Raw genomic sequence first — 15303 nt, 5'->3', positions numbered from 1 at the left:
AAGATTATAAAAACATACAGACAAACAAACCACTCAGAGCATATAAATAGAAATAATATCCATAGATTTCTACTCATATAAGCAAGATCCAGGCAAAGGGGATTTGGACACTCCTAGAAGACAATGGAGCTCCCAAATATGTCATAGTCATGGCACAGTAAATATGAAGCTGCTGTGTCTTACAGGTAATCCCTTCCTTTCAACTCTTCTCTGTGTTTTCCCACTCTTCATTACAGTCCCACAACCCTGTCTTTCTCCTTCCTGCTCTTGCTGCTTGACAAAGGCTCCTTTAATGTATTTTTTTACCTGAGATTATAGCTCCTTTAGTTAAAATTTAAGCAAGATCATTTTGATTGCCTGTGTCAAGTTTTCTCTGAAAGTATGGATTTGTATGTGTGTGTCAGTGTGCCCACCAGAGATGAGAGTCAGAGCAGCAGCAGCAGCAAGCTGTATTCAGGTTAGTGCCTCTCTCCTCAAGCTGTCCAGCCCATGGAAAAGCTGGTAGGCAGGAATGCTTTTTGGCACAACTGCAGCACAGTCTGGTTGTAAATTACGTGTGAGTCTACCTAGAGAATTAAACTCTTGTTGTGATTGCTATTTCAGTTTTGTTCTTCCCAGAGGAGAAGGGGAAACAGTGCCAATCCCAAACGAGATTATTTGAGGCATGGTCAGAGCTGTGGTTTGAGCTTCAAGTCTGCAGAGAAGAAAGTTGTTTTCATAGCTGGAAGGATTTTTAAAGGAACTTTATCTTGGGACACAGTTGTACAAATGACTATAAATGTGGATGATTTACCTACTTAATAGGACAGTACTGCATGCTAGGGCACTTAAGAAAGTGTACATTTAAATAACGTTTCCAGCCTCAAAAGATATTAAAAATTGAGGATTAAAATGCTTTGGAAAACATAACTATTCGTTTGTCAAAATTTTGTGTATTCTTGTTTTATAAATCAGGAAATTATCTGTAAAGGGTAAATAGTAAAGTTGCTATTATGACTGACCAATGACTATTTTTTTACTATCTGTCAAGGCAAATAGGATTTTAATATAAATCAACTCCAAACACAGCATTTTTAGGAATTGCAACTCCTGAATTTATGCAGTACATATTTATCCAACTTTAGGAGCAAAGTGTGTTTTTATGTCTACAGTTCCTTGCACCTTTAGTGTTGATTCAAAAAGCTGTGTTTCCCTGAAGGAACATTACAGGTCAATTAAGAAAAAATTCCTGGGAAAATGAGGATAAATTGGCTACAAAGAGACGCTAAACCTGATCACTGTAGTGTTAAAAGGCATACAAATGAAGCAGAAGGAATTTCTGGGTAAGAGATCAGTGGAGATTTGTCACTGCCACACATGATTGAATGGATGACAGAAGAACACATCATAAGGCAAGGAAAACATCACACTTCAATTTGCATCTTGTCTGTGAATAAAAGAAATCTTGTATTTTAAAGATTGACAGAGAGTTGTACAACTTGAACCAAAGATAAGAAATATAGTCACATGATTTTAATCCAGGAAATTTAATGAAAAATATTGAAGTATGGCTATGAAAAGTTAGAAATAATAATTACTGGATAAACTTGAATTAGAGTTCCTCCCTTCTTACAGTCTCTCCAAGCTTAGTACTATTTCTTACACAGAGAGATAGTGACTTTTGAAATGTTACCAGCCTGTCACAGAAAGTTATACTTAGAGCAAAGCAAAATCACATACTCCACAATTTTGTAAAACATTTTATTATAAAGGATAGGAAAACAAATCCACATTTTTTTTTCAAACCCAGATAAATAAACAGTAATTATCATGCTTTTAATTTTAAATGTGTTTTGCCTTTTGCAATAGGATCTGCAAAAATGGTATTCTTAAGTTGGAGACCTGCAAAACTCTGTTTTTTGGGGTGGAAGATAGACTGCATATTTTGCACATTAATGAAGACCATTAACAAAACCTGCTGAAACTGGGACAAAACATGTCTGTGAAGAAAGTGCTATGTAAAGAGTAGTTTGGTAACTTATTCAGCAGAAAATTTCAAATTAACCCTTAGTCAAGATTATTTCAAATATATATATAAATATATACAACTACACAAAAAAAAAATATATCATCCCACTTAAAATGAAACAAAAATCAAATTGTAACCAAATCAGAGAACCCTTAGGGGCTGCAATAGCCCTCAGTGGTACTATAACCTTGTGATTTTTAGGAAGAGATGTTTAAAAATGTCTAAGTATGTTTTTCTCTATTCCATAGAAATAAACTGCTAAATTAAAAAAAAAAAAGGTGAAAAAAGTAAGGGGAAAAAAGATTTATCATTACGCTTAGAAAATTAATAAATGGAAGAAAGCAACAAAGAGATGAGTAAACACCTCACCACGTGCAGATTCTGTGTGCCGTGTTGGTCCCAATTTAATTGATAAGACCATTGCTTTTGATTTTAGTGGGAGTAGGGTAAACTTTTTCATTTCATTTCTAGTAGATGTTAGAATGACTGTGAACTACTTTCCCAAATGGACTTTATTCATATGAGTTAATCAAAAGGGCTGCAAATGGAAAGAGTTGTCTGTACCTTCATAGGCCAGCCATTACTTTATTACTTGTAATTAGAAGACTTTTATCTTTTCCAATAGTCTCACACTTCTGCGGCATTTTAATAGAACAAAATTACTTGATAGCAACCTGTAAGCAGTCATCTAAAGTTCTTTAATATTTATATCCTTTGAGGCTTTTCACCCTTTGTGTGGGTTCAGGGTTGCCTGTAGAAAATAAATGACTGTTGCAGGAAATATATGATATTTACAAGTTCACAATCCATTATTTTTTATACAGTTCTGATGAGTATTTTTTATAGTTGTAGCCTAAGCACTGTGTAGAACTGGCATGCTTCTGATATTCACAAAAATGTAATAAAAAAAGTAAAATAATTAAGGATAATTGCGCACATGCAAGGATACTGCAAAATTAATCCATTTGCCTTAAGCTATTGCAGTTATGTAACTTTTTTATACCCTAACATTTTGCCTTCCTATGTTCTTTTGATGGAAAAATTCCATGCAAAATCCTGTATTTTCTCTTGGATAATATTTCACATTCTTTAAACCTTTCATTAATTATTCTACATGACATTCAGACTGCTTTTAATGAAAGAAAGGAAAAACCTAAAAACACAGCTACTTTTGTTATCACACTATAAATCCTAGCTCAAGGATTATGACAATTACCTGATTTACCTCTACAGAGCAACTGAGGAATTTATGCTTATTATCCTTACTATTTTTCATATGTTTGACTCAGTTTATTAGAAACCTGTCCTTAAATTATTTAATAAAAAATTTTATTTGCACAAATAATTTGATTCTGGGATTCACATAAATCCATCCACTGCTCAAATTCAGTTCACTAAGAAAAACAATATTTGGAGTGGTCAACTTGGATGCTTTGTTTTAATAAAAGTGTCTCTGTAATCCATTTTCATGGGTATAATGTTGGCATTTCACTGCTGAATAACATTCTACTCAATAGGCCATGGTTGATATGTTCCAGTTCTTAAAATTCTGATCCTGTTGTTGAATTAAAAAAAAAGAAAAAAAATGACATCCGCTGGCAAGCACCAAGTTTGTGCAGAATAGCCAAATCCAGTTTTTTGGAAAATCATTTCAGCCACCTTCTTCTAAACCAAGCTCCCCGCAGTAATCAGAAGATGGGGTGGCTGTTGGGAAGTGTTTGCAGGCTATGGAGTGACAGCGAAGCGGCTTTCCACCATCCCTACGCGCTGCTTTCGGAGCCCCTCGCTTTTACCTTCCGACTGGGACAGTGCTGCTGCTGAGGGCGGTGCCAGCCTGGCTTCTCCAGGACCCACTGCGGAATTCCTTCAGAAGTCCAAAGGCCGGATCATCATGGTGGTGGAGCGCAAGGAGTAGCTGGGGCCCTTGAAGTAATGCCATTTGATGCCATTGAGCTTCCCGTGGTTTTGTCCCGCCGTGTAGAACATCCCATTGAGATTGGAGGGGCCACAGGCATCAAACCACCACCCTGAAACAGGTAAGGCAAAATATTAAACTGAAAGAGCACTAAATATTTTACTTTGAAGTATTAGGTTTATCTGATTAGGAAATTCTGGCAAATGGCTCATTAATAGTGCTGGTGTAGTATTTCCATATTTTCCTTTTTTGCTCTTTTGTGCTATTCTATAGTCAGCAGTGCTGGAGAATGCACACATGTATTTACAGAATTGAAAAAGTAATTACATCCCAACACGTTCTAGTTTTATATCCAGTATGTGAAGTAAAAGCAAGAACATGAAAAACAAATGAAGTGGTTTTCATATTTGGACAGTATTGTATTTTTCATTTAAACTGCAGAAAAAGACCATAATTCAAAAGTATTTTGAATCATTTCACCTATTATTTTGAGTATAAACATGATTTTATTTTATTTACCAGCCCTTTTCTACTGCTTTAACTATGATTATTCACTGCTCAGTTACTTTCGTTTCCAGAATAGATGTTGTCAACACCTGAATGATGAGAATTGTGGAGCTCCATTGCCCTATTTTAAATTGTTGCTTTAAGATGAAATTAATCAGTGAGCACTCTTGTTTATCTTGCCAAGATCTTTTCTTGTTTAGGTGATTTTTAGATTGCCATGAGACCTAGAGTTTTAAGAAAAATTCCAAATAACATGAAACCTGGCAACACCAGACTACAGAACACAAATCAACAAATATAAACTAGGTGACATGCTAATTCTACTGAAAGTAGTGGGAGTTTTGCTGGATACCTTGATGGAAATAGAATTTTCTCTCCAACACCTTGCAGAGTATCTGTGTATAGTAAGAGAAAGATGCTTAGTTCAGACTGAGAAAAGCAGAATGAATTCCCAGACTGCAAAAAGCAAATATCCCCAATATCAAAAATGTATTAACATCTGTGGCTAGGAGTTCTATTTGTCAGAAAGATTTCTGTTGGGACTTTTTTCATAATGAGACCTATAATTTTGTAAATCTTTAGCACAGTTTTTATGCATCTTTCCATGGAAAATTGTTGTATTGAACATTTGTGTCATGAGGCACATAAGATCATAAAGATCAGATAGTGATCTTTTGCTTTTTTTAGTTAAATGCTACTTTAATTTTAAAAAATGGTATTTCAGCCTGCACATCACAGTATTGTAAACTTCCTAGGACCCCTTGTGAAGCATTTGCTATTAATACTGGTAATGGCAAACTGATCATCCAATGAGTGCATACTGAATTCTGCAGGTGTCACAGTGCACTAGAATGCAGAATTTAAAATTTTCTGTGTGTTTTCTACTTTGACTTCTGGAAAAGGAATTAAACTGTGACAAACTCCTTTTAGACAATGTTCAATGTCCCAGGGAATTCCCCAATTCCATCATATTTAGGGGTTAGACTTTTATTTGCCTATAATGAATGCATTATATGAAAGTATTTTAATCTATGGTTTACTACTACTATGACCGATATGATATTGATTGTGCTTAGCGTTCAGAACCAGTGCTAACTCTGTTATTTCTATTCAGATTTGCATACTTTATGCTTCTATTCTTGTAATTTTTAAGATTTTGGAAAGTACTTAGTGTTTTGTATTTTTTTTTTAAGTAACACTTCATAATGAAATCTTGAGGGATGAATTTATGCCAGATAAATTCTGAAAATTTTCTATTTTGGTACAGCTGTCCTCCCTTTGATTTCAATGTTATGCCTAAGGGGGCAATAACCAAAGAAAGGGAAAGCTGTACAGCTGATGTTTTACTGTAACCAGAGTATAATCTTGTAGAAATTTAAGACAAAATGAAACAGAGAAATCCTAATCCTCATTTTTCAAAGCTGGAACTCAGATGCAGCTGGGTTCTGTTTATGGTGTTGGGATGAAGACATGGCAAGCTGACCTAGTTACCATTTCATCTTAAAGGAATAGAGGCATAAATGGTCTTTTTTGGGGTGACGGTTTTCAGTGATGCCATATAAAATCAATGTAAAAATTGGAATAAGCCAAAGAAACAAATAATTTTATAAAACATTTATGAGGACTTGCTCCAACCTCTCATCATAGATTTCTTCTAAATAAGCACTTATTTCAAAACATGTTTTAATGATATTTTTTTCTATTGTACTGTTCTTGTTAGTGAGAATGAATGTTTTAAAGATGTTTCCTAATATTGCAGTAAAACTTTGGGTTTACTTTCTCACTGTCTTTTTTTTTTAAATTTTGTTTTGTTTTGATTCCTGGTGGCTTTTTTTTTCTCCATATAGTTATTTCTCTCCATGCTCCCCTGCAGTCCTCTGAAAGGCCTTCACTCCCCTTAGGGCCTCAGATTATCACAAGGCTTCCTACTGCATGTGTCAACACCGAAACTCGCATCTTTGAGGGGATGCAAAGGAAAAATTTTTTGCAGATGCTTTGTGTGTTGAGGGAAAGAGGAACGCAAGCAGTGATTTTCCTGGTAGCTATGATGAAATGAGGGAACGTAAACCAGAGGTTTCTGAAAGATATACCTGCAGCACTGCCATTGCAGAAAACATCAAATTAAACACCTCCAGAGATGTGAGACAGCCTGACCCAAGGAAAGACCCTCAGTAGCCAGGATTTTCTTATGAATAATCTTGTTTATATTTCTCTGCAAGGTAATGGCTTTCCCAAATAATTATAAAGCCATCTTTGAACCGCAGTAAGATTTTAACTTTGGAGATTACTTTTGGCAACAATTTCCATGGGATATTTGAATCAGGCATGAAAATGATGAAGAGTGGGCATTGTAAGAAATAATAATATAAGCAAGAATTTAAAGTGAAGTGGTAAAAAGAAGGCTTTCATGAGACATTTAAGAGAGCTTTTATTCAGAAAGAGAGGTAGTTTCTTCAAGATGTTGTGATCACAGAGTCACTAAATACATATTTGAACAGAAGGCAAATTCAATTTTTTAAGTTAGCCCACCTCAAATATCTTGTATAGTACAAGCAGCACTACCATCTCTGTTTGTAAGAAAAATCCTTAGGTCATAAAAGATATTTTCCAGACAAAATATAAATTAAATAATGCATAGATAAGTTGTTTGAAAGTTCAGCTATACGAATAGAAATGAATCCTCACTGTAGATGGCTGTTCTTCTGGAACAGTTAAAGTAGGTTGACATATTGTATATTGTTGTTCTTTGGTCTTTAATTCATGTTGCTATAACCAAAGGGAATTTATTAAATTTCATGTCAGCTCTTTTCATTAATAAATATATTTTTTATGCTTAAACTACCTATCTCAGACTATACTATAGCTAAACTGTACAATATCTTTGACTGAATATTAATGTATATTAAAATAATTTCCACAAATTCTTGCAGAAATACCTAATAAAGGGGCTTTTCTTAAATGAGTAACAATATTAAAAGAAAAAAACCACAAGCATCTTTTATAATGGTTTTCTGAAGTGACAAATATAATTTTTACATGATAGAATCTTCTTTGTCAAAGCAATATTAAAAAAGGCCTTTTGTATGCCAAAGCTAACAGATTTGCTTTTTTGGCTTGTATAAACTGCAATTAAGCATGTATGCTTGTAAAATTCTTTTTTAGTGACCTAATGCTCATCAATTCATGAGTGCACTCTCAGGCTGGTGCTCACTGGGAACTGCAATGATTGCTCAGGTTTGATGGGAGGTTCTTAGTTGACTTTTACATTCTAAAATAATAGAATGTCTAAACACTGCACGTTTGATGGCAGATGCTTTCCTCTTACACCTCAATTCTCCCTCCTGAGAACACTGAATGTCTCTAAATGCAGCAGGATCAGTGCAGGCCATTCAATAAGATGCAAAGTATATTATTTTATTCCTTAGAGTATTGGATTGACCAGACTACCACTTGACAATCTGAAGATTAAATTAGAAATTAGTTGTCAGGATATAAGATGAAAAGGCATCAGCTTTTCATATCCACTGGATAATGCAGACCCTTTTATAGGGACCTTTTTATGAGGTAAAAATAACATGAAACTTGCAGACTGGTGACTATGTTCTAATACATCAAAAGTTGGTCACTTCCTGAAGATCTTCTAACACTGTATTACAGTTGCCCATATTTAACCCTGATAAACATACAAATATAGTAATATTTTTATTTGAAGTTCTGCATAATCATATGTATAATTAAATATTTTATTATTTAAAACAAGAAAACAAATACTATTCTAACCATTTTATTATATTTTTTCATAAAAATATTTGGCAGTATAAATGGTAGTTCATTAATTATGTTTTCTGAGCAACTACTTTATGAAAGCAGGAATATGAATAAAAATTTTAAAATTGTGCTTTTTTATGTAATTATGTGCATATCTGGGAGTTCAGGTTGGATATTCTTAAGTGTCCTGCCATTGTTTCTTTCAAATATTTTGTTTCAAGGAGAAGATAAGAAAAACCGTGGCTTTTCTGATTGGAGTGTATGAACAGATTTCTGTATTTTGGCAAGAACTTCCCTCCAAGTCATGACATAAATCTTCCATACTCTTCTTGGCAGATATTTATACAATTCACCACTTAGAGAAAAAAGCAGTGAAACAACAGGTAGTGAATGCAACGTGGTTTTCGAGTCATTGAGCAACCTCTGACTTAATAGATGAGAAATCTATTGAGGCTCAATAAATATGTGTTTACTAAATACGTATTTCTCTGACTCAGGAAGCTCCTGAGATTCAAAAGATACTGAGAAAATTCTCAAGAGAGGTATAATTTATTTTCATTGTTCTTATGCCTGTATTTATCATGTTCTGATGCCTCTGACTGTTGTCAGAGACAGGAGACTCCAGCTGGATGGACATCTGCTTCCAGTAAAATAAAACAATTTATTTCAGTCATCTATGCTGCTTCACACCTGGCAAGAAATTTAGAAAGTCTCCCTGTCTTTGTCAAATTACTTTAGGGATCAGAACTTTAGCAATATTCTCACTTCTCATTTGAAGCAAGGTAAACTTTGTGAACACCTCAGACTGCAGTGAATTCCAGGCAAAGAAAATCACCTTAAAACTCTTTCTTGGTGAGCCAAGATACCATAAGTCACTTTCCAGTGACGGAAAACAACTTCACAAACAATTTGGGGCTCAGCTGACAGGTGGCATCTGGCAAAACAGATGGGAATTTGGCCCAGGAATCTGATCCAGATATGTTAAATGTTAAGGGCTCTATTGGAAATCCAAGTATTTTGAACTTCTACTCATAGACTTATTCTGGTGACAATTTTTTGTATTTTTAGTGTCATTTCTTGCAAAAAAGCTGTGTATGTAACTCATTGGGGCACTCTTCAGACTAAGGCTTAAAATAATATGGGGATATGCATATATATAACTTTTTTTTTTTAGTTTACTGGCCTAAGATATTGAAAAAAATTAAGAACTTATTTGAATGAAAAATTTGTCTTCCTTTAAAATAAAGCAAACATGCTTAGATTAAATTTTCCAAGTCAAAAAAAGCAGCTAAAACATTTAAAAAGGATGACAGTTTAGAGGGGTTAAGAATCCAGCTCATGCATATAATTTTGAAGGCATTCCCTAAAATCCATGTAAAGGTAGAGTCAAGTAGCATGGCAGGGCTCTTTAGAAGCAAAGAAAGACACACACAAAATACACTGTTGGTACTTCTCTATTATTCTCCTAGTATTTAATTTCTCATTCTAGGGAAGAAGGATGAGAGGAGGAGAGAATAATAGTTATGATATAGACCAAATAAAACTGACAACTAGCAAGATCACAGAGACAAATGTGTATTTTCCTTATATTTTTTTTTCAGCCTTGATTATAACCATATCACAGTCTTGAGCTTTGGCTTATCTCAGCCTTTATTCCTGACATAAATATATTCATTTCACCTCATAGAGATAACAGACTCAACCAAACTGTCAAGATAGCTAGAAACTTGCCTGCAGATTTCATACCATTCATCATTAAAGAGCTCTCTGTGATGTTGCCAAAACTAACATTCTGATATCTTTTTGGGGAAAGAAAAAGAGGTTTTCCAAAACCTGTTATCATTGCTACTTTTCTAAATTAGTCTTTGTCTGGTAGAAAACTGAAATATACTCCCTAAAAAGATGTTTTGGTATTTAATTAAATTCTGATATTTCTCAAGAATAAGAAAGCTGTTTCAAGGAGAAAAGCATAGCAGAGTGTTTGAGGAGAACTCTAGCATGATTAAAGTCTTTCCTGAGGAACTACAAATTACAGTGCTGTACAACCTGTCTCCAAAGGAACAGTACGCAGAGTCTAGGCCAAAAGAGTAGATTCATCTGTCTCCAAAGACTAATTGCATCTCCTTTTACTGTGTGGTGATTTGCTAAACTTGTGGTTTCCTCACTCTCTTCCTCCCTATTCATTTCATTTGGTACCAGTAAATTCCAATATGTGGCTATGCTGTTGATTTACAGGAATGCTGCAGCAATATATGTGAACCTTGTGGAATGGTTGTTCAACAGCAGACTGACCTTAGCAGGGCATTGACCTGTCATGGAACTCAGGGCAGGAAAATAAACAAAGCCCCAGCTCCCAGAAGCAGCTGACAGGAGTAGGGGTGTTTCCAGGCAGCTCAGACATGTGAGTGAGTCTGCACTTCAGCACAGACACAACCCACACTCAGAGCTTCTCCCTAGACTCTGGTCTGCCCTGGAAGTAACACACTTTAATTTAGTATGTTCTCCAAAGGGAAAGGACAACAGCTTTAATTAAAATAATCTACCGACTTCTTATCCACTCTCTGTCTCCAGATCTATCTGGTTAGGTTCTATTTTTTTTATAGAAATGAAAACGTAGTGTCTTATCACCTGTCTACTGGAAGAAGCTTCCCATGATAACTCTACTATGATATCCCTAAGACTTTCCCAACTGGGTCACTTCTAATTGGAGAAAGAGAATGAGGAGTTGGGTTGTGCATGTGATATAAATTCTCAATGATACAAAACCATCTTCTGTTAGCAGATGATTGTTTTAGAGGCTTTTATGTACCTGAATGTGACCTCAGCTGAATTCAGAGTGAGTGCCAGTAACCACAAATAATACAGGTTTAACAGTCTGATCCAAAATATTTAAAAATGTACATACTACAGAATTTTTTTCCAGGGGAGTTAGAAATCACTGAAAGAGAGTCTCCAGACAAGATCAGATGTGAAGATGAGAAAGGGCCTTTCTTGGTCATACAGTCAGTAAACCAAAGAATCCTAATTTAAGCTTTCTGCAATAATGTGGTATTTTAGAGACAAAAATGAACTAGACCATATAGGGACTAGGATTAATTATCATTTTCCAGAGAAAATTCTCACTCTTTGGAGCATTAGGAGTCTGAATGGAGAGATAATATCAGATATTCATTCTCTGTGCTGGAGGGAAAATGTACCAATCATATACTATACTCTATACAGTGTAAACTATACTTGCTGGGAGTCAAATTGACTTGGGTCTTTAAACTGTCCCAGTGAAACTTGTCTGTGCTCTTCCCCACCTCAGCTCTTCTTTCTTTCTCTAGTTTGACTGAGCTCACAAAGGACATCAGCTTAAACCTTCCATATTTAAACAGGTGGTTGCAGGTCTAGTCTTTCACAGGAGAGAGGACTAGTTGTTTAGTGTCTTTATGCATTATGCTAACCTAACAGAGAAAGTTTAACAATTATAAATATCTTAATAACAGGATCACATCCCTAAGTGAAATAGATAATGTATTACAAGTCTAGATTTTGATTGTTTCTAAACTTTACCATGTCACTCTTTATTTGCTGGTTGTTTTCCAATGTCTGACAAACTTCTTTCCACCTTTTAAATCTTTTATCTTTATCTTTTTTATTTTGCCTTTCTTGCCTAAACAATTACACTAACTTATGCTTTCCTCTTTGACATTGTTGCAACAGCTTCAGTGCTGAAGTACACTCTGAAGAATCTCTGAAGGATTCTTTCTCGGCTGATAGGAATCTAGAGGTATTGACATTATGACAATATATGTATAGAAAAAAGTAGCAGTAATAATAACAAAATAAATTTTCACTCAGGACTTATGCATCCATAAAACAACTTAATCTATGGTTGCTTTAGGAAAACACTGTAGATTCCTATTAATGCAACATATTTTCAGAGTCAGTTGTACTCACCTCCAGTCAACATGAGAGCACATTTACACATGCAGTTGTCATTGTCAGCATCTTTTGTACTGAATTCAGCACCATGTAAGATCAGACTACTCTGTTTTCCAGCAGTTCCACTGTGACCTTTTAAATAGAGTCTGAAACAAGAAAAAACAATCAGGGTCACCAAAATAGAAAAGAAAGATAAGAAATGCAGATTTTTTCCATATCAACTTGGCTTTGTATGAACTGCACCCAGAAATCTCATGAATCTCTTGTGTTTTAGCTCAATATTTTTTTGGGTGTTAAAAGGGGACATTTAGGGTTTTTCAGAGTATCTGTAGTAGAACATAGTCCTTCCTCCACAGTAAAACCAAGCTCAAGGTATCAGAACTTGAAAGACTAAAACGTAGAGTGAGAGAGGAGTGAGAAGAGGTGCCCAGTTATCTGGAATACATTGGCAGAATAACTGAGTACTTGAGTAGCTGTTTTTTTTATTGTTTCTTTCCTGCAGAACAGAAACAGCAACCCCAGTTTACAGGAGTCATGTTATTAATGCCTGGGCTTGGAAGAGGATTTTAGCAGCCTTAGAAATTTTAATTCCACCATTTACAGCACAAGCCAACAACCCAATAATGCCAAAGCTGTCTCTGAGTAACAAATTAAGAATAACTTAGAGTTCAAGCCACAAAAGTCCTCATAATTTGCAATGCAAAACATTACTTTTTTTTAAGGAGAATTCAACTAGTTGAAACCACAATCAGGAGCCAGAGCTCAGCTGCAACAATGAGGAGAGGAGAGGAGAGTAACAGCAGGAGTAAAAAACATTCCTAACCTTGCTAGTCTACAGTAGTAGCAGTAGTTAAGCCATTGGCATTTTTCTAGGATGAGGAGAGTCTGTCCCAAGAGTGAGATTTAAATAAAACCAGGTTCTCCTACAGAACTTTGTAGCTGAATTCTGCTTATGAGAGCAAGGGCACCATATGATAGCTTTCCTTAATCAAGTGCATGGCTGCTGGGTTTTGTTGGTTTAGTTTTGGGGTTTTTTTGTTGTTTTGTATGCATCTGTGGATATTAGGTCCAAACAAAGCCAATCTGATTGGCTTGTCACAGAAATTCATTACAGAAAAGCCTTGTCAATGTATCTGATGAGGTTACAAAAAATGCGAAAGCATAGAACCAGAATTTAGCAACCTACAGAGTTTCACACTTGTAGACTGATGTGAACTTCACCTAATTTTCAATGAGTTTCTTCCTATGTGTCCTTTGTTCAACTCTAAAAATTGAGACAGTAGATGATCAGCATGAATATTTAAAAATAAAAAGATTAGTAATAAAAAGGATTTGTCAGGTTTATCCTTTTAAAGTAGTTACACTGCCTATCTTAATTTGATTTTAATTTTGAATGTTACATTGCTGAGGCTGATGATTAAATACCTTTGGACTCAATCTTTAGAGCAGATTTTGTATATATAGATATAGATAACTACACACACATAAACATTCAAAACATTTTGGATTAAATACAAATATCATGCACAGTTAAATACCTTCTGATAGCACAAAAATAGATAAGGCCAAGTACAAGCCTCAAAAAAACCTGAAAATCCTTTGTAATTTAACAAGAAGCAACCCAGGAACAGGAATTCAGGAAGGTTGTTGCATTATGCTATTGCCCAATCATTGTGGAAATTAGCCTGTAATGACCATGTTAATCTATCAAAGGATGTTTATTTTAGACAAGATTAATCTAAGATCTGTCTTTGCACTTGTCCATTTCCTTGTTTAATACAAATGAAAGGCTGGAATTGATCCCATCTTCATTCATTGGACTTTTGCCTTGTTTTTTGGGCTGTACCTAATATTTTGCAGATCAAAATAAACTTTCTTGAGGTTGTGCTGATAGAAAAATTATTTTGTCACATGATATCTATGATCTGAGTTTAAACAGCCATACATCCTCATTATATCAGCCACACCAAAGCTCACAGAAGTCTCATAAAGTTAGAATAAAAAGCAAATGCTGTTTACTTAAATAAGAAAGAGAAGGCTAGCCAGACATTTTAATTAGCAATCAGCACTATAAAATGCACTTAGTCCAATTAAAAAAAAAGAAAAGTACAATCTAAGAAAACATAAAGCATAATGAAAAAATATTATTTGTTACTTATTACTTGAAAAAAATTACAATGTTTTCCCCAAAGGGTGAGGGCATCAGGATTATTTACAATCTCTTTACCTTCCCTGATATTTTACAAATATTCCACTCATCACAGATTTAGATCTTGTCAGTTATGTTTGACTATTCTTCAACATAATTTGTCTAGTAGGTCTCCGGTGACTTTAAAAGAATAAAGCTTAACTTGGCTCTGAACTCTAATGTGCTTATACTGCAGCCATGTGCAGATGAACCACAGTTGAAACAGCAATTCTGCTTCTTTGGGCTTTCTCCCTGAATTGGCATTGCCCAGCAGTTAGGGAAAAAATGCCACTGCAAAGTTGGCACTACTTTACCCCAAAATCAGATCTCAGCCAAACCCCAGAACTGGTCCTGAAGCAATCAGGAGCTTCAGTTCAAGCCATACAGGTGCAAACCAGCCTGGCTTGAGACTGCCAGTCTGCACAGCAGCAAGGCAACTGACCAACCCGCCAGCTCCCAGGACATCTTACTACGTGGACCTAGCTAGTTATTCAATATTCTCAGATTCAGATTTGTAGGAATGAACCTTTAAAATAAACTTCAGATAACTACAAGGACACAATTTCCCTCCCTTATAAAAAATGGCAATTCAAGGTAGAGTTCCTCTTGGTTGTTCTTGGAGATAAAAGAAAGGAAATTAAGAATAAAAAGCTACTCATTACTGGTTAAAAGTCAAAGAACGTTTTTAAGAGTATATCTCCAGTCTTTCCACTTGCTCACAGCCAGAAAATTCTGATCAAGAAAAGTAGGGGAAATGCTGCTCAAAATGCGGGGAAAGTAAATTCACACTCATATAAGCAAGAACAAATCTATTTTATCTGCATACAATGAAACTGAAAAATATACAAATAAGCAATAGCAATTAAATAATAAGCAAATAGGAATGAGAGAAATACTTCATTTTATTATTAAATTTTGAGGAATTCTGATGACTTTTTAAATGAAATTTTAAATTTACTACAAGGAAAAGAGCAGCCCTCATTTAGAAAC

The 15303-nt window shown here is 35.0% G+C and overlaps 1 protein-coding gene across 1 annotated transcript in view; it reads right to left on the bottom strand.

The window, feature by feature from the left end:
• Positions 1–3668: 3668 nt before the first annotated feature.
• ANGPT1 (angiopoietin 1) overlaps positions 3669–15303 on the bottom strand; it is a 151053-nt gene continuing 139418 nt past the window's right edge. The window contains exons 8-9 of the mRNA XM_021546436.3: positions 12141–12271; positions 3669–4035 (exon numbers count right to left, since the gene is read on the bottom strand). Of these exons, the coding sequence (XP_021402111.1) occupies positions 3875–4035; positions 12141–12271 (292 nt within the window). The 3' untranslated portion in view covers positions 3669–3874. The remainder of the gene's footprint in view (positions 4036–12140; positions 12272–15303) is intronic.

The sequence above is a fragment of the Lonchura striata genome, chromosome 1 (assembly GCF_046129695.1).
Source record: "Lonchura striata isolate bLonStr1 chromosome 1, bLonStr1.mat, whole genome shotgun sequence".
Classification (NCBI taxonomy): Eukaryota; Metazoa; Chordata; class Aves; order Passeriformes; family Estrildidae; genus Lonchura; species Lonchura striata.
This window is presented reverse-complemented; position numbering and strand designations above follow the sequence as displayed.